At 39.3% G+C, this 16,333-nt stretch overlaps 1 protein-coding gene across 1 annotated transcript in view; it reads right to left on the bottom strand.

The window, feature by feature from the left end:
* The window catches only part of SLC35D3 (solute carrier family 35 member D3), a 29,726-nt gene extending 16,853 nt beyond the window's left edge, over nucleotides 1-12,873 (bottom strand). Inside the window, exon 1 of the mRNA XM_073671316.1 lies at nucleotides 12,142-12,873. Coding sequence (XP_073527417.1) covers nucleotides 12,142-12,577 — 436 coding nt within the window. The 5' untranslated portion in view covers nucleotides 12,578-12,873. The remainder of the gene's footprint in view (nucleotides 1-12,141) is intronic.
* Between the last annotated feature and the right edge of the window lie 3,460 nt (nucleotides 12,874-16,333).

The following is a 16,333-nucleotide window of genomic DNA, read 5'->3' as shown; positions in this document are numbered from 1 at the left end:
GAACTAGGGACTGGGATAAGTTGGACACCTCCTAGCAGAAATAGTAGCAGTCAAAGACAAACACACAACAAAAAGCATAGAGGTCAGAAGACCTAGCAAAACTAACAGAGAACGGCAACAGAGCACCAAGTTAGCTCAAGAGTAGTAAATACAATGAAGTCCAGCAAGGCAAGGAGGGCGGAGCCAGATTAAATAGGCAAAAATGGTCATGTGACCAGCAAACTCAAAAAAACCTAACAGGAGAGTTCTAACAACATATACTTCAATCATTTCCTATTTTTTCACCTCTGGATAACTACATAAATATTCAGTCTCATTCTTTTTTTTTGTCTTAGTATTAGTGTTGAGTGAGTATGTTCTGTTCCGAGTATGCTCGGGCCGAGCTCCGAGTATTTACAGCTGCTCGGTGATATGTTTGAATCGCTCCCGTGTGCATGATTTGTAACTGTTTGACAGCTTTATTACATGTGAGGAATGTCTACTTCTTACACATTCCTGACATGCATTAAAACTGTCAAACAGTTGCAAATCATGCACACGGGAGCGATTCAAACATATCACCGAGCAGCTGTAAATACTCGGAGCACAGGGAAGGAGTCCGGGGGCCGTCGGAAGGTGAATATAATCTTTATTTTTAATTTATTCCTTTTTTTACAGCTTTTAGGGTACCTGGGTGTGGAGGAGAGTCTCCTGTCCTCCACACCCGGGTACCATCCGCACATTAGAACGCGCCAATTACGCAAGTACAGATGCAGTCTTGCGGAATTGGCACGTTCTAATGCAAGTCAATGGCGGCGAAAACGCAGCACTTCCGCAAAATAATTGGTAGTGCTGTTTTTTTCCGCAATGATAATCCGCAGCGGAAATTTCCGCAGCATGTGCACAGCACATGCAGATTATCATTGGAGAACATGGCAGACCTTCTACCATGCGTTTTTTAAGCATTTCTGCAGCGTTTTTGCCGCTGCATAAGAGCTTAAAAAACGCATTGTGGGCACACAGCCTAAGACTGTGGACATTTTTGCATCTTAATCCAGAAGACCATTTGTGAGGTCAGACACTGATGTAGGATGAGAAGCTTGCAATCTCTATGCTTTGTGCACTAAGGTACAGTTATGCTGGAACAGAAAAGGGCCTTCCTCAAACTGTTCCAACAAAGTTGGAAGCATACAATTGTCCAAAATGTCTTGGTATGCTGAAGCATTAGGATTTCCCTTGTTCTAAAACATTATCTCTCCTCTACCAAACTTTACAATTGGCACAATGCAGTCAGTCTGGTAACTATCTCCTGGAATTTGCCAAGTCCAGACTTGTCCTTCAGACTGCCAGATAGACAAGTGTGATTTGTCACTCCACAAAACACGTTTCCTGAGTGAAAATTTTGTTAATACAAGAGGAGATTTGGAACTTTACAGTTATATTGAGTCAGCAGAATGTTGGTGACTTTTTTGCACTATGTGCCCCAGAATTCGAAGACTCCCTCTGTAACCACGCAGTCTACGTGTATTTGTCACTGAGGTTAGTAAATGCTTCCTGTTTTCAATAATGCCACTCACAGTTGCTTGTACAATATTTAGGAAGAAAAAAAATTCACAAACTGACATGTAACTGTGGTCGTCCCTTATTACAGCACCACACTGCAATTCAGTGATCTCTTTAGAGCACACCATTCTATCACAAATGTTTGTAAAAGCAGATTGTATGGCTAGGGGCATGATTTTATTCACCTGTGGTAATCGGATTAAATGAAAAACCTGAGATCCATATTAAAAGGTCCCAATATTTTGGTCTATTAGTTTATATTTATAATATATGTCCATTATATTTTACGAAATGCATTTATTTTTAACTAATAAAGCTATGTTTGAAATATCAACTGTTCTGTGATGACAAAAAGTGTTCTTCATATTTCTTTGATATTTCATACTCAAATTGAGTTTCTACAATGAACATATTTTTAGGGTTAAATCACATTCTACAAGATCAATTTATCCTTCTGAATAGTAAGGTAATTTTAATAGTTTAACGTCTTCCCGCTGAAGCCAGTTTTCATCTTCCTGACCAGGTCAAATTTTTCAAATCCAACATGAATGACTATGGAACTATCATAATGTGTGGTGAGGCTATGAGGGCATTATACTCAGTGGGGGACTGTGGGGGCAATCATACAGTGTGTAGGGGCTGTGGGGCCAGTATATGCATAGGGGCTGTGGGACCATTATACCGTGTGGAGGCTGTGGAACCTTCATACTATATGGGGGGTTATGGGGACCTTCATACTTTGTGTGGGTTGGTAGGGGCTATTATGCTGTGAGGGCATCATACTGTATGTGGGGAGCTGTGAAGGCCAATATATTGTGTGTGGTGGGCTGTGGAGGCCATCATACTGAGTGTGGGGGCTGTTTAGGTCATCATATTGTGTCTGGGAGAATGTGGAGCCATCATACTGTGTGGAAGGCTGTTAAAAAATCATAGTTTGTGGGGGGTTGTGCAGCTTTCATACTGTCTGTGGGGGCATCATACTGTGTGTGGTGGCCTGCGGAGGCTTTCATACTGTGTGTGATGGGCTGTGGAAGCCATCATACTCTGTGGAGGGGGCTGTTGGACTATCATACTGTCTGTGGGTGGCTGTGGATGCATCATAGTGTGTGGGGGGCTGTAAGGTCATCACATGGTGTGGTGGGCTGGGTGAGCCATATTACTATCTATGGATAGCTGTGGGAGCCATTATGATGTGTGCAGGTGGCTTTGGGAGCTTCATATTGTGTGTGGGGTGGTGTTGCGATCATCATACTATGTGTTGGCAGCTTTGCAGGCCATAGCAATATGTGAGGAGTTGGGGGGCCATCGTACTATCTGGGGGACAGTGGAGAAATCATACTCTGTGGTGGGTTGTGGGGACATTCTACTGCGTGGGGGGGGCATAGAGGTAATCATTACTGTATGTAGGGGGACAGTGCACATTATTACTGCGTGTGAGGATTTCTTGGATCATTGTTACTGTATATGGGGAAATCCAAGGGATGTTAAAACTATATGTGCAGGAATCTGAGACAATATTACAGCATGTAGACCGGCAAATGGGACACTATTACTTTTGTTGACGTACTTGGGGCATTATAAATTGCTAAGGGGACACTCGGTAGACATTACATTTTTTAGGAGCATTTAAGGAACAATATTAAATATTAATTGGGCACTTTTATAACATTATAGGCGACCTCAGTGTATTGTAACTGTCAAAGGGGTACATGGGAGGCATCATTACTTTTTTTGGGGGGGAAGGGGCAAAATGTGATCACTATTATTTTCTAGGCATTCAAAAAAAAGCATTAATATTTTTTAGGGAGAAATTTTACCATATACAGTGGGTACGGAACTCTCTTTTTTCATTGCAGACATTTGGTAAATTCTAAAAAGTTATTTTTTTTTTCATTAGAGTACACTCTGCACTCCATCTTGACTGAAAAAAACAGAAATGTAGAAATTTTTGCTAATTTATTGAAAAAGAAAAACTGAAATATCACATGGTCATAAGTATTCAAACCCTTTGCTCAGTATTGAGTAGAAGCACCCTTTTCAGCTAGTACAGCGTTTAGTTCAGGGCTCTGGCTGGGCCAGTCAATAATGGTCACAGAGTTGTTCTGAAGCCCACTCCTTTGTTATTTTAGCTGCGTGTTTAGGGTCATAGTCTTGTTAGAAGGTGAACCTTCGGCCAAGTCTGAGGTCCAGAGCACTCTGGAAGAGGTTTTCATCCAGGATATCTCTGTACTTGGCCGCATTCATGTTTCCTTCAATTGTAACCAGTTGTCCTGTCCCTGAAGCTGAAAAACACCCCCACAGCATGATGCTGCCACCACCATGTTTCACTGTTGGGATTGTATTGGGCAGGTGATGAGCAGTGCATGGTTTTCTCCACACAAACCGCTTAGAATTATCACCAAAAAGTTCTATCTTCATTTCATCAGATGAGAGCAAACTCTATGCGGGCTTTTATATGTCTTGCACTGAGGAGAGGCTTCCGTCGAGCCACTCTGCCATAAAGGCCCGACTGGTGGAGGGCTGCAGTGATATTTGACTTTGTGGAACTTTCTCCCATCTCCCTACTGCATCTCTGGAGCTCAGCCACAGTGATCTTGGGGTTCTTCTTTACCTCTCTTACCAAGGCTCTTCTCCCACGATTGCTCAGTTTGGCTGGACGGCCAGGTCTAGGAAGACTTCTGGTGGTCTCAAACTTCTTCCATTTAAGGATTATGGAGGCCACTGTGCTCTTAGGAACCTTGAGTAATGCAGAAATTATTTTAGAACCTTGGCCAGATCTGTGCCTTGCCACAATTCTGTCTCTGAGCTCCTTGGGCAGTTCCTTTGAGCTCATGATTCTGATTTGGTCTGACATGCACTGTGAGCTGTGAGGTCTTATATAGACAGGTGTGTGCCTTTCCAAATCAAGTCCTATCAGTTTAATTAAACACAGCTGGATACCAATGAAGGAGTAGAACCATCTCAAGGAGGATCACAAGGAAATGGACAGCATGTGACTTAAATATGAGTGCCTGAGCAAAGGGTCTGAATACTTATGACCATGTGATATTTCAGTTTTTCTTTTTTAATAAATTTGCAAAATTTTTTACATTTCTGGGGGCGGGTTTCAGTCAAGATGGGGTGCAGAGTGTACTTTAATGAGAAAAAAAAAAAACTTTTTAGAATTTACCAAATGGCTGCAATGAAACAAAGAGTGAAAAATTTAAAGAGGTCTGAATACTTTCCGTACCCACTGTAGATGGCACATTTTACTATTTAAGAGGCACAGTGGTGAGTATTAGTATGTCAGGAAGTGAGAGGAGTACAGTTACAAAATGAAATAACAGTTCTCGTAGAAGGGACAAATACAGCAGGCGTAGAAATGGGGTATCAACCGGATGGAATTTTGTGCAGGTTGGTCATAGAAGGAGATGGTGCTGGAAATGTAAGAAGTAAAATGTGTCTTTGTTGTAAACTTTGTAGATGAGTAGTGGCTGGAAGAAGTGAAGGGATGTCTGTCTGGGACAGATGGAAAAGACAGGAAAAGTGAATGACCTCATCAGAAAGAAGGTCATCTGTAAGTCACTATAACTGTATTGTAATCTCTTAATATGTTTCTCAGAACTAGTATCTACCACTATATAGTCAACATGTGGCTATAATATTAGTCTTAGTTTTTTGTATAGTCATTTAATTTCAGTAACAGCATGGTGATCTGCTGAGGTTTCCCTTTACCCCCTTTGTTAGGGTGTGCCACCATAGTTGTAAACATGCTTTCCTACGTTGAGGGTCCACTCAGGTGTGTTTTGCTCCCTGTGTGCTGAACCCCTAGCTATGCCATGTTATAACTATGATTTTGATACTGTTTTTCATGACACATTGTACTTTTATCTTAGTGGTAAATTTAGATGAATAAGAATCACATTTTTTTATCCAAATATCTGACAGAAATTTAGAAACATTCACAACTTTTGATAGTCATATTACACAAAACAGTTAATAAAAAATCATTTACCTTACATCTACTTTACTTCAGCATGTTTTTGAAAATTTAGAAAGCTTAAAAGTTTAGCAGCAAATTTTCTTTTTTTAGTGACATTTACAAAACCTGTTTTTTTTGTGACAACTTCATTTTATAGTGACTATAAGATATCTATCTTTAAAAAAAAACAAGACGCTATTTTAAACAACTGCACCCCTCAATGTATTTAAAACAGCAATCAGGATGTTTGTTAATTGTCCAACTGCTTCACAGGAATTAACACAGATTGGAAGGAAAAAAAAGAAATATTTTTTTTGTTTACAAAAATGTTCATTTAGCCACCAATTATTCATTTTCACAGGAGTAACAGGAGAAAATGGACCCAACAATTTTCTTGTCCAATTTCTCCTGAGTATTCCAATACCCCAAAGGTGTTTGGACACTACTGTTTTGTCACACAGCAGGGCTTGGAAGGGAAGGAGTACTTTTTGACTTTAGGAGTGCAAATTTAGCTGGATTAGATTGCGAACGCCATGTCGCATTAGACGAGCCCCCGACATAACAAATCAGCAGAAACCTCTCACAAGTGACCCCATTTTTGAAACTACACCACTCAAGAATTTCATATAGGGTTCTGGTAAGCATCTTGACCCCACCGATGCTTCACAAAATTTTATACCATTGGCCATGAAAATTAAATATTATAATTTTTAACATGGAAATGTTGGCTTAGCCCCAAATTTGTCACTTTCACAAGGATGACAGGAGAAAAAAGACATTAAAATTTCTTCTGAGCACGCCAATAGCCCACATGTGTGCGGAAACTACTGTTGGGAGCATGGCAGGGCTCAGAAGAGAAGGAGCACTATTAGACTTCTGGAGCACAATTTTAGCTTGAATAGACTACGGACGCAATGTCACATTTACGGAGTCCCTGAAGTGCCAAAACAGCAGAAAACCCAACAAGTGGCCCCATTTTGCAAACTACATGTTTAAAGGAATTTATCTAGGGGTGAGGTGAGCATTTTGAACCCACAAGTGATTCACAGAATTTTATAACAGTGGACAGTAAAAATGAAAAAGTACATTTTTCCACTAAAATGTTGCTTTAGGTCCAAATTTCTAATTTTCACAAGGGGTACTAGGAGAAAATGAACCCCACAATTTGTTATGCTATTTCTCCTGAATATGCCAATATCCCAGATGTGGTCAGAAACTACTCTCCAGGCAAATTGGAAAGTTCAAAACAGAAGGAGTGCCATTTTGGAGTGCAGTTTTTGTGCAAATGGTTTGCCATGTCAAATTACCAGAGCCTCTAAGGTCCCCGAACAGCAGAACACCCCCAAAAGTGACCCTATTTTATAGACAAAATGCCTCAATTAATTCATCTAAAGATGTAGTGAGTTTGTTGACACCATAGGTGTTTCACAGACTTTCATGCCATTGAGTCATGAAGAAAATAAATTAAATTTGTACCACTAAAATGTTTTCTCAAGGGGAAGTAGGTGAAAATGTCCCCATAATTTGTTATGAAATGTTTCCTAAATGTGGCAGTACACTTTATATGGTTGTATAGTACAGTTTGGGAGCTCATCAGAAGAAAGGAGCACAATTTGACTTTTGGAACATAGATTTTCATTGAATAAATAGTGTGTGGGCGCCATTAGCAAATCCTCTAAGATGCTAGAACAGTAGAAACCCCCCTCAAGTGACGCCATTTGGAAATTCCCCCATCAATGAATTAATCTTCTGGTGAAGTGACTATATTCACCCTACAAGTGTTTTCCAGAAACAAGCATGCAGTTGTAGTTGCAGAGTGAAAATTACAAATACGCCAGCTTAGTGCCCATACGTTGTGCCCAGCATATATTTCTGGAGAAACGCACTTCGTAAATTGTTAAGTGGGCTTTCCTCGCTCCAGTAATTCCAAACATGTGGATGCTAAGTGCAGTTACTGCATACTGTGGAGCTCAGAAGGGATGGGGGGCATTTGGATTGCAAGTTCAGATTTTGTTGGATATTTTTCCTTGGGTGGGAGGAAGGTGAAGGCATGATGGTTTTCTAGAGCCTTTTCCTACCAGTAACATGGAAACCCCTATATTTCCATTGACAGATGATGAACTTGAGAGGAGGCTTGTTTTTTGTGGGATGAGTTGAAGATTTTATTGGTACTATTTGGGGCACATAACATTTTTGTCACTTTCTATTCCATTTTTTTGAGAGACACAATGAACAAAAAATAGCAATTCACAAATTGTTTTTATTTTATTATGCTGTTCACTGCAGCAAAAGTGATAAGACAACTTTATTTAAAAAAAAATGTTTATTCATCACCATATTCTGTGAGCTATAACTTTTTTTATTTTTCTGCCAGTGGAGTTGAGTGAGCACTTGCTTTTTGTGGGACAAGATGATATTTTCAGTGATACAATTTGTTTTTGTCTTTTTGATTGCATTTTACTTCATTTCTTGTACAGCATAATGATGATAAAACAGTGTTTTTGCCTTGGTTTTAATAAAAAATGTTATGGTATTCACTGTAGGGGTTAAATAGTGTGACAGATTTATAACTCAGGCCATTCCAAATGTGACAATACCAAATAAGTGTACTTTTTTATATATATATTAAAAATGCGATTTATTAGAGGAACATTTTTTTCTGATTTTTATGCTCTTTACTTTATTTTATTTAGTTTATAATATTTTGCAAAAAATTTAACTTTTCTTCACTTTTTTTATTTAGTACCTGTGTGGATCTTGAACATTTTATAGTGTAACTGCTGATAAAACACCTGGTAATACTTATGTATTGCAGGGTATTAAATCTGTCAATGTTACACTAACAGGAGGCCTGTTAGACCCTTCTTATGGCAGGGCCTAACAGGCCATACTTGGCAGACCTGGAGTTCATTCTTTGAACACCAGCTGCCATGACAACTATCCACAACCATTTTGGTGGGGAAAATGGGGTGTGAGAGAGAGCCCCCTTCCTCTCATAAACCTCTGGATGCAGTTGCAATTGACTGCAGCATCTAGAAGCTTAAACAGCGAGGGATGGTGCTCAGTTGTCAGTTAAGCCAAGCTCCTGCAGTGACTGCATTGGACATAGCTCCTTTGCCTGCATGATCATCTGGATGTAACAGTACATCCATTTGTGGGAACACCTCAGCAAATAATAAGTAAGTAAGTAAGTCCAATGTAGGAGAGGAGTTAACTTGCAAATATGATTAAATCTCTGAAGAAAAGGCTCATTAATTATGTGTTTAAGTATGTTAAAAGTTTTAAGAAGTTTCAATATAGGTGAACATTTCTTTGAGTAACCTAAGTACTAGAATAAGCCGAGACTGTTTTCAGCTGTTGGGCAGAAATATTAAAAATATTTTATTAACAGACAAGAATAAGTTTGGCAATAAAACGTTATGCCTACAGTGAAGGACAGTGGTGTCAGTGTACTTATGTGGGGCTGCATGAGTGCTTAATTTCATTGACGGTATCATGAATTCACAGATGTACTGTTCTATATTGAAAGAGAAAATGCTACCATCACTTTGTGTTCTTCGTAGACCTGCACTTTTCCATCATGACAATGATTCAAAATGTACATCTGTTGCATTTCCGAAGAAGAACAGGGTGAACGTGATTCAGTGGCCAAGTATGTCTCCTGAACACAATTGAACAAGTATGGGAAATTCTGAAGAGACAAGTTGAGAGTCACTCTCCAACCAGTATCCAGACTCTAATGTGTAGTGTAGTCATTCTTGCATTAACTAATTTGAGTAAAATTGAAGATGAAAGTTATATTATTAACCTTACTTTCATGTTATGGTTTGAAAAATGTTCTATGAAACTCAGTCTTGTCAAAATTTTGGAAATTGTTCTGTTCAGTGAGATATTGATTCAAATCTTACTTTTCAAAGAGGTTATACTCCATAGTCATTTATATTGAGCACTCTCTCTATATATATATGTGTATAGGACTGTGAACATTTTTTAGGCAGGTGTGGGAAAAATGAGTAAGAGTGCCTTCTATAAATAAAAGTGTTCACAGCTTATTTTTATCAATTAACCAAATGCAAAGAGAATGACCAAAAGTGAAATCTAAATCAAATCAATATTTGACTTCAAAACAGCATTAATTCTAGGTACGCTTTCACGAAGTCATGAATTTTGTAAGATTACAGTGAGATGTGCGAGTAACGTATTATACCAAACAGGTGACGATGATCATCATCTTCATATGTAGGTTGAAACACAATCATTAACTGTAAAAGAAAAAGCTGTGAATGAGGCTCAAAACCGGGTAAGGAACAACCAAACTGTGCTATAAAGTTGAGTTTGTGGAAGACAGTTTCATGTCACAGGTCATACACATGGCTAGACTAAGCACAGTACAAGACACAAGGTAATTATACTGCATCAGCAACATCTCTTCCAGGCAAAGATTTCACAGCAGTCTGGGATTTCCAGTGTGCTGTTCAAGCTATTTTGAAGAAGCTCCAAGAAATAAGACGGTAGACGCGGTCATCATGTTTACCTCCGTTCGGAATTAGATGTCCAGCAGTGTTATCAGCTCAGAACTAGCAGCTACCAGTCACACTCAGCTACACTCCTGTACTGTTTAGGAGAGTATGGCCAGAAGTTGTCTTCATGGAAAAATTGCGGACAAATAGTCATACACCCAACACTGAAACAAGGCCAATTGACTCAACAATGCACAAAACTATAATAAGAGAAAAATGGCAGCAGGTGCTCTGGAATAATGAAGTCAAAATTTAATATATTTGTCTGTAATAGAAGGTAATTTGTTTACTGAAGAGCTGGCTGAAAAGCTGTAGAATAATTAGTGTCTGCAGGTAACAGTGAAGCATGGTGGAGGTTTCTTGAAAGCTTGGGGCTATATTTCAGCAAATAGATTTGGGTATTTGGTCAATTTAATGGTGTCCTCAATGCTAAGATAAAAGACAGATACTTATCCATCAAGCAGTACCATCAGGGAGGCATCTGATTGGCTCTAAATTTATTCTGCAGCAGGACAATGACTCCAAACATATAGCTAATATCATAAATAACTATCTTCAGTGTAAAGAAGAACAATGAGTCCTGGAAGTGATATGTTCCCACACAGACTACTAATCACAGTATCATCAAGTCTGTCTGGGATTACAAGATGAGATAGACAAATTGGCAGAAGCCTACATTCACGGATCTGTGGTTAGTTCTCCAAGATGTTTGCAACAACCTCCACGCCAAGTTCCATCAAGGATTATGTGCAAAGGTAGCTAGAAAAATGTATGCCGAATTGGTAAAAGACAGTTGCACCAAATACTAATTTGATTTAAATTTCTCTTTTGTTCATTCACTTTATGTTTTGGTAATTGATAACAAATAAACTATTAACACTTCTAATTTTGAAAGTATTCAAACTTTGAAGCATTTTTTCCTCACCTGTCTAAAAGTCACATAAATTAGCTTGAAACGGAAAGAACATACGTTCCTTCAGTAGTTTCAGCCGTATAAGAAGGAAGAAAAGGTACTCGATAATGTTAATTGTATCCAGCAGTATCTCTCAATACTACTTATTTTTAGATATTTGCACAAAACAAGGCTCTGCAGATTTCTTCTTCATGCTTTATAAATTAGCATGATAATACCAGAGAAAATCCAGGGTGTTAAATACAGTACAATCTGACATAATAAATACAATGTGAACCTGAATAAGTTCATAAGAAGACAGGTTAATAGGGGATTTTGTGCAAGCTGCGGGGGTGACTACAAAAACATGAGACGTGATGACACAAATTCATTGTCACACTTTTTTTTTCTTCAAGGGCTAATAAAATATATAAAGATGTACTAAGTCCAGTATCACTATATTTATATAGTATGATAACATTGTTTGATAAATATGATATGTTATATCCCAGAGGTCATCTGACTCATTCTTTAATACTGCATGCTACATACTGTATGCCTGTATGCTATGTATAAGACGAAAGCATAGTAATACAGGCAAGTCACCTACTTCTTCAGTGGGACTTCTAGGACACCTGCACTACACCCTGATATATTGTGTACTGCAGACATAAAGCAACCTACCTTCACCTGGCTGCATGGAAAAATGTTCTTACACATCGTCCAGTCACTATTATTTAGAGTTTATTAATAATTCAAAAATAAATTAGATTTATTTATTTTTGCCAATTTGATTACTTGGGGTAAGTGAAGGAGGTATCATGTTGCCCGCAATGAACTGAAAGTCAGCTTTATGCAGAATAATCACCACTTTCATTCTGAGGGTTTTAAAAAATCCAACCATTTATAAGATAAAGTAATGGTACAGTAAGCAAGTATGACAAGTGCTGCAAAACTAGGGAGCAAGGAAGGAGAAGAGACAAAGCTTCAGCCTGTGGGTTACAGAGGTGACAATAAAAACAGCTGCTAATATCATGGTGACAGGTCTTATGGGGTGAGGTGGTGATCATGGGGAAAGTCTATCTCTCTGGGTATCCTGTTACACAATGAGTTAAGAACAGGAGCCTGAAAGGTCTTTTTAGGAGCAAATAATGACAGCAGCAGCCTCTTGCCTAACATGCAGTATGAGGCAGCAGATGGAAGTGAGTGGATGTGAAGGCACTTACCTGCCAGAGCAGCCCCACAAGTGGTGATGAAGACTGCAATCAGCACCCCTACAGAGGGCAGCCCGTTCCTAAGCACCAGTACTCCAATCAGTAGGGTCACCAGGGGCAGACATCGCTTGAATACAACGTACATAGGGAGACTGAGTCCCCGCAGAGACCACAGTGTCAGGCTGGACTGCAGGGTGGAGAGAATAGTCACCCCTGCAAACATCCGAGCCAGCTGGAAGCCATATGGAGGCACAGAGATCTTCCCACAGCGCCTGAGCACCTCCAGGGTGAGAGCTGCAGTGGAGCTGGTCATGCACTGCACTAGGGTTAGGAAGGAGAAGTGGTACTTGCTTATTAGGAACTTGAGCAGGATGTTCAGGGAGCCAGAGAAAACCCCATGTGCTACAGCCACAGAGATCCCCAGCAAGCGTCCCTTGCAGAGCTGCATCCTGAGCACAAGGCAGAAACTCAGCACCAAGAACACTTTCCACGCAGAGGGGAATCCCCTGATGTCTTAGAGCCTGCCTGAGACTGTGCACTAACTGTACCCAGTGAATCCCCTCCAAGACACTGTGTGCTCAGCCTATGGACAGCAACTGGAGCAGCAGCATCACCTCCCTATTGGAGAAGCTGGAGAAGAAGAGGAGGAAAAAGTAACAACGATCAATAAGGGGACAAAAATCACACTCTGGATAGGATATGTGTCTGGAATGCCTCCCCCTCCCCCACACAGGGACCTGGCTCTGACGCATTTGGACAGGGTGCCTATGCAGATTCCACTTAGGTAATTCATTGGGAGTAGTCACATTGCTTTTCTCATGGCTCAAATGAAAAGAATAGAAAACAAATAGTAACATAGTGTGTATATGTATATACACACATATATTAAGCTATTTATATACTCTATATATATATATATATATATATATATATATTATATATATAGTATATTTTTGCATGTATATATACTTGGTATGTGTATGTATATGTACTTGGTATATGCATGAGTGTATATATATATATATATACATATATTATGCTATTTGAATATGTTTTGTACATGTCATGCATTTATATATAGTGTATATATTTGTATGTGTATATATACTTGGTGTGTATATATATATATCATATATGTATATATATATATATTTGGTATGCATATACACTATATATACAGTATATACGGTATGTATATACATATATATCTTCCTGGTATTGGGTCACAATGATCACTGACTAAATCAATAGGTTTCCTTTAATTGATTGATGGCAGAGGTCACACAACAATGGCTCTGAGGTAAAGGCAATGACTATTGAGTGGCTATCAAATCAAATAAACTCTTACCCACCAGAAAGCATTCTCACTAAGGTAAGTGACTATTACCTAAACTACTCATTGGTTTTATTAGTGGCTGTCAGTTCCAACCTGTTGTTATTATGATGCATTATTAAACTTGAAATGAAATACATATAAGTAAATGTTACTTATCACAGACTTCTATATATTGCAGAGATAGTACAGACACTGCAGTCTGGGGTATAGTGTTGAGGAGGTCACTCACCATGCTGCAGCAGTTTAGGAAACTTTTTTCCCCTTGATGCAAACAACCCTGGGTGTAATGTAGCTTCATTCAGTTATCACACATCTGCCTCGTCCATTAGAATCAGGGACTGCTATTAGGGACCCCCGATAGATGTATATAAAGGGTTCATTGATAAAGGTAGAACTTGTTGATCTACTGCTTCCCCTGTGCTGAACTCTTCCCAGCCTGCTGCACCTCACTTGGGAATTGTATCATCTGCCAGCACTGTGAGGGTTAAACGCATGTTTCATTGGAGGCAGAGAATAGATGCCAGTGGTGATCAGTCAGTGTGAAGCTTTGGGCAGCAGATCACCAGTCTATCCTCCCCAGAAGCTGGAGGGTGAGGCATGGCTGTGGAGCTGGCTGTGGGGCTGGCAGTCAGGCGGTCCTGGCATGGTGCTGAAGGACAGCTCCCCATTACCAGCGCTGTCACAGCATTGCGGCAAGTGCTGCTGGCCAGACAATTGTTGCAACTTCTCATCATATGTCCAGACTTATGGAAGTATCAGGATTAGGATATCCTTATTATAGGCATTTATATATCAGCCTGTAGTAATGTTTAATACACAGCTAGGGATAGCATAGTTACTGTATGTAGTCACAGATTGGCACACCCTTATGGCAGGTATCATACCAGGTATGTGCTCTTAGATGAAGGTGGGCTCTTCCTGATCTGTGTTCAGACCCATGGATAGAATTAAATAATAGCTTATCATTGTCTCCGGTGCTGTTTATTGTGCCTAAACAACCAAGTATTAAAAGGAAACCTGAGATAAAACGTGAGTTTTTGTCACTTTTAGGGCTCACTCAATCTTGCATATAAATAATCGGTCCTATTGTCATCCAGCAGTGGGACGATATTTCCTCACTTGTCCTCCGTGTACTGTCCGTATACAATCTGTCCTTTTACTCAGCAGCTATTAATCATTTACAGACCATATACAGTTTCCTATATTACAGATTTGTAATGTATCTGTAAGAATCGGATGCTGATACTGATGGTCCTTATGGCATATGATTTTTTTCTTACTGTCTGATTTCTGAGTGAAGTCGCAGCATGATGAATACAGAAGAGAAAAAACAGATCTGCACGGCCTCACTGAGTAACATTGGGCTGAGTGCAATCTGATTTTTTATGGTATTGTACTCGTCCGATTTATACGCTAGTGTGAGCGAGCCCTAATGTGGATATTTTTTATGTGTTATTTATGTATAGGGCATTTCTTGGCTTCAACCTATTCCGAAGTCAAATTTGGAGCATTTATTTTCAGGTAGAAATGCCTCAAGAAGTAACATGTTGCTTTTTTTTTCCGCATACGAAAAATAAACAGCACTAGAGAAATGTTTTCCCATTGAAAGAAATAGGAAGCTTATTGAAAGAGTATTTGATGCTTTTTTTCATGTCAATTTTGAAGCAGAATCTGCTCCTAAATCCAAGTAAAAAATACCATTAAAAGGCACTTTAAACTATGGTTAATCTACACTAGTGCAATAGTTCTTAGAAAGTGTCCAAATTAGTAGGAAGCGCTGCCTTGCAGAGATGCTCCTGGTGGCATGTGCCAAATCTCTCTGTCCTCACATGGATTTGTGTGCTAACCCTCTATTCATATTATGCTGGGCACAATAGTTATTAGAACAATGGCCATCTCTACTGCCATACAAGTGTACAGCTGATTCATAACAGTGTTCTTACTGCTTAGATATTCTACTTAGTGGTGTATGTTCTCCCCGTGGGTTTCCTCCGGGTTCTCCGGTTTCCTCCCACACTCCAAAGACATACTGATAGGAAATGTAGATTGTGAGCCCCAATGGGAGCAGTGATGATGATGTATGTAATGTGCTGCGGAATATGATGGCACTTTATAAATAAGAATAATAAATAAACTCTACCTATGAACTTACGGATCATTTTAACTACTTTTTAGAAGAACTCTTCCAGGTCTCTTAATTAGGGCTCAGTACCTGACTTTAGTGCATATCTGAAAACATTCAAAGTGGGAGGTAATAGACTCAGATTCTCCTTATAATTGGCAAGGGTGAGAGAAAACCCTGTATATTTCCAGTGCCACTGGTGACACAGAACCCAGCAGCATAGCAGAACTGTACCCGGTCCGGATTTACTTTTGTAAACAGACTTTCTTGGAGACTTTTGCTCCAATGGTGATCAAACTTTCAGTTTATTCATTTATGACCAGTCTATAAGAGGGTATATACAGTATCAGAGATTTTTCTTGATCTCCAGGATCACAATTCTCTTAATCTTCTTTTTTTTAAAATCACAATAGTAATAATCAGGATGAGCTTAGATATATTCAAATTCTTCCCCGGCTTTATCTGGCTGTCATCTCTTATTCCGATCTTTGGTGATTTACTTAGAGAAATCCATTGCGATTGTTGAGCGTGAAATCATAGCAACCTGAGAGTTCAGAAAGGTCATAGAAATTATTAGAGGTGCTGTCTGGCGGCAAAAAAAGACAGTTTTTTTCCTTATAAATGATAAAAAAATTAACTTTTTTATAAACTTTATCAATCTGCTTAGATACACCTATGTGTAACTCCCTCGTCTGATATGGGCAGCCAACTTAATAGATAAACCAGACCCGTCCTCTGTCTTTTTC

The sequence above is a fragment of the Phyllobates terribilis genome, unplaced genomic scaffold (genome assembly GCF_046119375.1).
Source record: "Phyllobates terribilis strain yellow unplaced genomic scaffold, ASM4611937v1 Scaffold_3__8_contigs__length_932513732, whole genome shotgun sequence".
Lineage (NCBI taxonomy): Eukaryota > Metazoa > Chordata > Amphibia > Anura > Dendrobatidae > Phyllobates > Phyllobates terribilis.
The sequence above is the reverse complement of the archived record's forward strand: the minus strand, read 5'-3'. Positions and strand labels throughout refer to the sequence as shown.